An 8,723-nucleotide genomic window follows, 5' to 3' on the forward strand; every position below is an offset into this window, starting at 1 on the left:
AGCCTATAATCTCATATTTATAGCTGAAATATTTTTTTGGAAGTATAGCTTTATTTTTTTGTCTAGTAGATATACCTCTTTTTTCAGGGATAACAATATTCCGCAATAAAAACGTATTTCTCATACACAATATACTGTCATATTTATAGATTATAGATTAAATTTTTTTTGGAAGTACAGTTTTTTTTTTGGAGTTGATAGTATTTTTTCAGGGCTAACAATACTTGTTAATCATGTCAAATAGTGTAACAATGGCTTTATTGGTAGTGACGACATACATCGTTGTTGGCTGCAGCGCTTCAACATACTAATGGAGCTTATAGCTGGTGTTAACAAAGTTCAGAGAGTTCTCCTGAAATAAAATCTACAAGGGCTCGAACTTAACTGGCTAGGCCACAAAGTATGACACGTTGTTTACATGGTGTTCTCGACTCCTCTCATGTTCTTATATAAAGCCAAGCAGTTCAGAAGGCCGTCTCACTACACAAAGGCATATCACTAACGTTAAGTATTAACAGAGTGAAGTCTGAAGCGGTCAACTGAGGTCGACCGTTCTGCCATAATGGCCGCCTCCGTGGAGACTCGCCGTCGCTCACACCCGCCGCCGGCGATGAACAACAACCAGCGCAGCCACCGGATTCACCACCCCACAGTTTGGGGGGACTTCTTCCTTGGTTTCAGACCATTCACTCCGATCCAGGTGAACTAAATTAAATTAGCACGCACACACCAGTGTTGTACCTTGTTGTTGGATGTCGTTTTACAATATGTATAAGTTAAACAACTTAAGGACAATACATTTTGAAATATATTTTTGTTCAAACATATTTTCATGCAAAATGGACTGTGGAAGCATAACCTCGGACGCCGTGCAGGTGTAAATGTCTAAGACAGCATGTTTGGGGACACCATGAGTACTAATGTATCATCTCTTGCAGTGTCTTTCCATGAAAAACAAGGCTGAAGTAATGAAAGAAGAGCTGAGGGCGACAATCGTAGATTCAGGTTCTGCTGATCTGTCTCGGAAGCTTGAGCTTGTCGATACTTTACAGCAGATTGGTTTGGACTACCACTATGGGAAAGAGATCAATGACTTGCTGTGTGGGATTCATGATACCGGCGATGAAGACCGTGATCTTCACATGGCGGCTCTTCGGTTTTATTTGCTCAGGAAACAGGGATTCAACGTTTCGCCAGGTATAAAAAACATTTAGAATCTCAAAGACATGAGTACTTGGTGAAATTTTCTAAAAACATTTGCCCTAATAGAACTATGTACTATACATGACAACGCCGCAGATGTATTCCTAAAGTTCATAGATGCCGAAGGAAAGATTACCTGCAATGACACAAGAAGCCTCTTGGGCATGTACAACGCTGCCCATGTTCGAACCCATGGTGAAGAGACACTCAGCAGCGTGATCGCTTACACAAAAGACCATCTCCTCCGTGTCGTGGAGCAACAAACAATTTCACCACCTATATTACTCGAGGAGGTGCGGCGTACGCTGGAAACGCCTCTTTTCAGGAGGCCTCGAAGAGTTGAAGCGCGACACTTCATCTCAGTTTATGAGAGAATGAGTACAAGGAATGAGGCCATTTTGGAGCTTGCAAAGCTGGATTTCAGTATTCTTCAGGCTCTGTACTGTGAGGAGCTGAGGGCTCTTACTCTGTAAGTAACTATATATATGATGAAATCTGCTACTACATAGGCAAAATTTCACCTTCTGTCCATCGGTGCAATTTATATTCCGCCACTAAACTCTAATGCCAGACACAACTCTATGCCCCTTAACTCTTGAAATGTTTTCCGTACCCTCCGTTGTATCATTACAATCTGAGTTCATGGTTTGTTTGCAGGTGGTGGAAAGAACTGCAACTCCAAGACCATTTGAGCTTCGCACGAGACAGGATGGTGGAAATGCACTTTTGGATGTTAGGAGTTTTATTTGAGCCACAATATTCATACGGACGAATCGTACTCACAAAGTTCTTTACATTTATATCAATATTTGACGACATTTACGACAGCTACAGCACCTTAGAAGAAAGTAGGCTCCTTACCATGGCAATGGAAAGGTCTGTATATATTTATGTGAGCTAGGGTGGTTTAACAACCAATTAATGTGTTGCTTGATACTAATTATAGAACAACTCTTCTTTTTTAGGTGGGATGAACAAGCCGCTGAACACCTCCCAGGTTACATGAAGTTCTTCTACAGCAAAGTACTCGCTACCATGAAGGTCATCGAAAAGGATTTGGATAGTCAAGGAAACAAGCATGCAGACTATATAAAAAAGCTAGTAAGTTGATGTCTCATGAACATGCTTAATTCAAGAAAAACAAACCGATAAATACTCGCATAGGATCATTATGTATGGACACAACTAGAACTATGTTGTGAAGCCTCTGAATCGCATGCAGGAACTGGCGCAGAGCCACTTGAGGCATGCACAAGTAGATAAAAGTGATGAAATCATGAAGACTCTTCGTAAATTTGAATTTTAAAATATTTTAACTCATAAACAGTGTACTCAATACATGGCTCATCTTAACTGTTGGCTTTGTTTCACGAGACTTAAAAAACAGAGATCATGATATTTGCCGTCTTAAAAGTTAACACCTATACTTACGAAGCTTCTGTTTCGTTTATGTTCGCTCGTTAAAAAATCTGCTATGTGAAAGAAATATGTGTATATATGTAGACAATCAACTTCCCAGTGAAAATTAAATATAGCATTGTACTTATGCAGCTAATCGATGCTACGAAATGCTACTACAATGAGGCAAAATGGCATGAGGAAACCGACACACCAGTTACTGTTGAGGAGCACCTGCGATTCTCGGTGCCTAGCTCTTGCTGCATGCATGTTGCATGCCTTGCATTTGTTGTCATAGGAGCGAGCGGAGATGCCATCGAGTGGGGCATGACCTATCCTAAAATCATGCGAGCTTCTTGTGTCATCGGCCGGGTCATCAACGATGTGGCTTCACACGAGGTTACATACTTACAACTGTAAATAAATGTCATTTTTTATTTATTTGCAGTTTTTGGTTCATGGATAAGTTTGGGATCCTTCTAATTTTTTAGCTTGTCGCTTTTATTTGGCAGTGAATATTATGCAAAAGCATAATAAATCCTATTTGTGTGCATCATGATGTCTATGCCAATTAAAAGCCAATTAAGTAAACTGATGTAATCCTTCCATTCTGAAATATCCTTTCTGTAAAATAATACAGGACGTTTTAGAGAATTGTGTATCTGAGACTCTAAAAGTGAATATACATATATTGTTGTAAATTATAAACTTACTGAACTTCAAAATGTTTTACATGGTAAATCCAGCCATATTATTGTAGTTAAAAAATGTCAAATAAGACAGTCCCCTCAGAGAAGTTTGGGAAAATATTTTCTAGAACACCATCTATTTTGGAACGGGGATAATAGTTAACTTGTCATACAAACCACTTGCCATACAATATAGGTAAACTAATAAAAAAGTTATTTAACTAGAAGAGGACGCCATGGTAATTGCATCAATTGATGCATTGCTGCACGTAGCCATATTAATAGAATGCGTGGTAACTTTGTTAACATAACCCTCTTTTTCCCTCGTAAATCAGCGAGAACAAGAACAGTTCTGTGGCGAGAGATCTGTGATGTCAACGGTGGAAGCATGCATGGAGGAGAACAACTACACTGCAAAGGAAGATGCATACAAAAAGCTCAGGGAGCTCATAGAGGAGTCATGGATGGACATCAGTGAGGAGCTCCTCAAGCCAGCTACCATGCGGCCGGCAGTGCCGCTCCTCGAGGCAGTGGTGAATTCGACACGGATGTTGGATTTCTTGTACAAGGATCAAGACGCGTACACCGATCCACGAGCTCTCAAAGTGGTAGTAGATTCTACATATGTAAATCCTATATAGAGAAAAGTATTCAAATTTGTATATGCAAATAATCATGCTCTGAGAAACCATGTAACTCACCATTCATGTATCATGCAATCTATCTACGAGAAAACTATGAGGAAAAAATGTACTATGCGCAAGTCGAATGATAATCAAGTCTTTCAATAAGCTGGTTTAGCAAGTAGTATCTAGACTAAACATGCATCACACCGTCCACTACTTTACATCTGGATCTGGAGAAGCTGGTGCTTGGTAGCTAGCAACATATAGGAGCTGCTCTCCTAGCCTCATTGAGCCAGTCGGTATCTACCAAGCAAGGGATGGGAAGCAGAAATTGTGCATTTGTACTAGGACCACAGTTTGTAGCGCCTTAGTGTTGAACATTTCCTGAGCCAGTTGGCCAATTCTCAGTGCTTTACGTTTTTTGGTGTCATGACATACTCTTCGACACATATGTTATCAAATGGTTATCCCTAGGTGTTACTTGGTTGACCAAGAAAAAGAAAACCAGTCACCTCCTCCACTGTTGGATTCATTTAAGTGCTAGATATGGGATCTCAATGAGAAGTGTCATAGCGTGTCAAATGTGCCCATGCAACAAATCATTCTATGACACAATAAATCCTTACTGTTGCAAGTGTTGAAAAATACGTCACAACACCAGCAACATGAATAATTTATGTGTGCAACATATGACCAACACTCGCAAAGACAAAGAAATGCATTTGCAGCAAGTGAAAATCCTCTGGAAGCATATATAAAAACCGAAATATTTGTGACATGTGTGCAACATTGTCGGGATACTCATGTCTAAACAACAAACACTGTACACACTTACAACACGTTGGAACATCATATAGAACATCGAGAAATCTTGATTTTCTATGACCTCTCATCATCAACAATGGAGGCACCACCACTTTGCCAATTTGGGCTCGTCGGCCATGAATTCAGCTCGCCGGAGCTCGGCTGAGCCAGATCCGATGACCCTAGAATTGTTGTTACTTGATGTTCCAACAGCTTTCAGAGCTCATTGGCATGAACTTGAGATCCGCTATGAGGTATTCATCAATTCATGGTATCAGGATATGCGCAAAAAAAACTCATGGTATCAGGCTTAGGGAAGAGACGTTCGGGAAGGAGACTGTAGTGGTGGAGATGCTTTCAAGGATGAGTTGGTCAATTATATTATGCGATTGGGTTCTTTCTTCCATGGTGGCCATCCACATATGCATCTCTTCTCCTTGTAGACTTTTCGCAGATGACACTAATTGATGGCATGGGGATGCACATGCTGTTCAATTGACCCTTAAAAGTAACATTTAACTTGTTTGAGTCACCTTCACACAATACTAAAAATTTCGTTATCCACAGATCGTACAACCTTTGCCTCTGTCCACCAACATACTTGTCAGCTTTATCACTATTGGCCAAGAGATGCGAGCTAGCACGATGCTGCAATCTAGCCAACCACTTCCCACAAGATGTTTCTAACGTGGCATTTTTCAACTCTTTAATACGTTCCACCTTTTTTTTGTGGCAACACAAGCTATTTCTTTTCAGTCCACAGCGAAACTAGCGGCTGCGATGAAACATCTAAGATTTATTTAAATTGTTTGTATATGCTAAATTTAACTTGGTCTACAATGAATGATTTTGATATAGTATTTACTTTATTCTAGATGTTAAAAACATATCAAGAATATCAATAATTTAGATTAATTTTCTTACAAGATAATACTAGACTATTATTCTTGCAAAGCTTAATCCATGCACTTATACATGTGATAGTGATCAAAGTTAAACATTGACACTGAGGTGAGTCCAGACTTTGAACATCCATTTAGCCTGATCAAAGTGCGTACGGCTACCCCTTTATTTAGTGAAAGAATTATTGCACTCCAATTGTGTTTCACACACGAATTTTCACGTCCAAACAATCGGGTTCATTTATGCTTGACTAGTCAATAGATACCTACTGCTAAGGACCACTGGTACAATGATGGTAGTGTGTCGTAGTCAGTGTTAGAGAAAATATGCATCTGCTGCTCACACCGGTTTTAGCAATTCATTTTAGGCACATACTTTCGTTTTCTAGGCAATCAATTCTGCCCAAAGAGAATGCATTCGCTTGGTGTGGACTTTCCGTTGTCGGTACAGAACCATCCATGTGAGGCTACCTGAAGAATCTTTTGTGCGCCCACTATGAAATGGATAGATGCAGCTCAGCTACTAAGTTCATGAAAAATATGTTTTATGTGGCCAACACTTTCTGAAATCAAAACCTAGCTATACATTTGTCAGTTAGGACCGACACTGTCACTGTTACAATGGCTTTATTGGCGAAAACAACATACCATGTGTTGTCTTGGCTGCAGTGTTTGAGCGTACTAATTGTCGATGCTTGTATCTCATGCTAAAATGCTATCAAATGTGCTTCCGTATAACCATCTGAAGATTTCTTTGTCATCAATATTAATCAAAAGATTAGTCCAATGGGTTGTTGGGTAATCTATTAGGGAATACGTGTGTGAGAAGATCCGGCTCAAAATCCATAACTCAACTAGTCCTCTACCAGTGTTAGGTTAACTTTGTTGATATATTATTTAGTCATGCATTAGGTGAGTCATGCACGTAAGAATTTTGTTTATTTCGTGTAGTTGAGTCAGGGAGTGGAAGCTGCGGCAGTGTGCACATGTAGAGATGTGATCACTTGTGTACATGCAAGCTTATGGCTGGTTTAGCTAGAAATTAGCATACACAATTAGCTACTTGTGAGGATAAACGGATAAGCATATGTGTGTGCACCCAGCGTGAGACTAGCTCTAGGAGTTTGTTAAGACAAGGCGAATGCATGCATGAACTTGAGTTAGTGGACTCCCTACAACTCACATGTATCTTGCCGGATGAGTGGCAGAGTTGTGTGGCCGGAATAGGTCAGGTTGTTAGCTAGTGCGTGTGTGCACGCTAGGCAATGGGTTAGTGGCTGGGTGTGTTGGCTGTGTGAGAAGGGCTAAGTCCATGTAATTTCAGTTCATGGTGGTGTGAAGGAATACAAGAAAACGGTACAAGTTCTGCGTGGTCTCAAGTCTGCGTGTGTTTCTTCTTCCCTCCTATGTGTTCACCATCTCCTATTTCTTTGTACGTGCGTCTTTGCTGGAGTAGTCCCAACGACCAGGTGCCTAGGTAGGCGGCTAAGTGATGGTGTCTGCACGGGCGGTAAGTGCATCGAAGTATTCAGCGACGACATGTTCTGCTCGGTCGTCGTTCATGCTGACCGTGGCCACGACGTCCTCTTAGACAAGCCATAGTTGGAGTAACTTCAGCAATAACATCGAGTTCAACTCAGCAAATTTGCTTATGTGGCAATGAGTTAATGAGGAGAGAGGTAGTTACAGTAAATGTGAATTATTATTTTTTGATAAATGATGATTTTATTGGCTCAAAATGAAGAATCAAGAGTATACATAAACAAAGGGTGCACACCCAAACTTTGCATAGTTAGGATGCACACAACCAACCACAACGCACACACACAAAAAACACTCTGGCAAATAGAAGTCATATAAGACCAAAGCTATATGTAGGCAAGGAAAAAAGAAAATCCCAAAGGGCGTGTTTGGTTGCCCGCATGCAGCCCAACCAGGCCCGCGCGGGATGTGCGCGGCCTGTTTGGTTGCCTGGGTTGCATGCGGTTTGCAGCCCGCGCGGACCTTAAAGCAGGCCACAGCCTGGCCCGGCGGGAACTGCCGAATCGGCAGTTTCTCGCGAGTGTGGCTCGTCGCGGCCACGCGTGCGAGGGGGTTGGACGCCTCGGTCAGCGCGGGAGACGGACGGGACACCTCATAACTGCCCCCCACTCTCCTGTCACCGCCCCGCGCGCACTGTTCCCACCGCTCCCTCTCTCCCTCACCGCCACTTCCTCTGCTCTGCTCTCCTCCGATGGCTCCGCCACGCCCACCGCCGCGCCGCCCTCTGACCCCGGTCGACCAGCGCATCGCCAGCATCCAAGAGCGCTGGCTGGCCGGGCTCCAGAACTCAGGTCGCGACCTGGCGTTGGCGATGCGGGCGCCATCCCCCATCTACTGCCGGCCTCCTCCACGAGCGTCGGCCAATGCGGTGCCGGCCGCTCCTGCTCCACCGCCGATTCCGGACCTCATGGTCCAGGGCTCGGCACCGGCGCCGTCGACGGAGCCGCCCCTTCTCGGGACACCATTGGCCTCGGGGGTTTTCTTGACCCCCGTCCAAGGGTTTTCTCCGGTCGGCGGGCCGTCCTTCTCAACCTCCGGTGTGTCATTGAGCACGAGGCCGATGCCGCAGGCCGCCGCCAGGGCCGGCTCGTCCTCTGCTCTGCCACCTCTATCGTTCCCGCCAGGGTTTTCACCCCGGCCTCGGTTCGCCGCGGCTGCGCGTGCTCCGGTGAGTCAAATCCCCTCCAATCTTGTTCCTAGATGTAGATTAGCGGTTAATGTCTTAGGCATGTGCTAGGATTGATAGGGTTCTAGCAGATCCGACTGGATGCGATCCCAAAGACTGATCTGTTCTGGTTTTGTACAGTGCGTGTGCTATTGCTTGTGTCCATGCTAGAATGCTAGTAGATGTGTTACATGCTAGATTCATGTTCATGCTAGAATCCTAGAATCATGCTAGTCCGAGTCCTACTACATGCTAGATTTGTGCCACATGCTAGTAGCTGTGTTCATGCTCGAATCATGTTCATGTTGAGTGATGAATGCTAGCATCATGTTGACTAATGGCATGTTCATGTTAGGATCATGTCCTTGTTTCATGTTGCATGTTGAAGCTAGGG

At 43.2% G+C, this 8,723-nt stretch overlaps 1 protein-coding gene across 1 annotated transcript; it reads left to right on the forward strand.

The window, feature by feature from the left end:
- The first annotated feature begins 499 nt into the window (after nt 1–499).
- Nucleotides 500–4,081, forward strand: LOC119307083 ((E)-beta-caryophyllene synthase-like). The gene is made up of 7 exons (XM_037583171.1): nt 500–700; nt 939–1,197; nt 1,300–1,672; nt 1,861–2,079; nt 2,169–2,304; nt 2,755–3,000; nt 3,626–4,081. The coding sequence occupies exons 1-7, from the start codon at nt 563–565 to the stop codon at nt 3,929–3,931; spliced, it is 1,677 nt and encodes a 558-aa protein (XP_037439068.1). The 5' UTR covers nt 500–562; the 3' UTR covers nt 3,932–4,081.
- The last annotated feature ends 4,642 nt before the right edge of the window (nt 4,082–8,723 follow it).

The sequence above is a fragment of the Triticum dicoccoides genome, chromosome 5B (assembly GCF_002162155.2).
Source record: "Triticum dicoccoides isolate Atlit2015 ecotype Zavitan chromosome 5B, WEW_v2.0, whole genome shotgun sequence".
NCBI lineage: Eukaryota > Viridiplantae > Streptophyta > Magnoliopsida > Poales > Poaceae > Triticum > Triticum dicoccoides.

What these genes read in the sequence shown, in the direction of transcription:
- LOC119307083 (XM_037583171.1), top strand. Translation starts at nt 563, where the DNA reads ATGGCCGCCTCCGTGGAGACTCGCCGTCGCTCACACCCGCCGCCGGCG. An exon ending in GACCATTCACTCCGATCCAG is followed by an intron (nt 701 to 938) that starts GTGAACTAAATT and finishes CATCTCTTGCAG; the next exon opens with TGTCTTTCCATGAAAAACAA. An exon ending in CTTACCATGGCAATGGAAAG is followed by an intron (nt 2,080 to 2,168) that starts GTCTGTATATAT and finishes CTTCTTTTTTAG; the next exon opens with GTGGGATGAACAAGCCGCTG.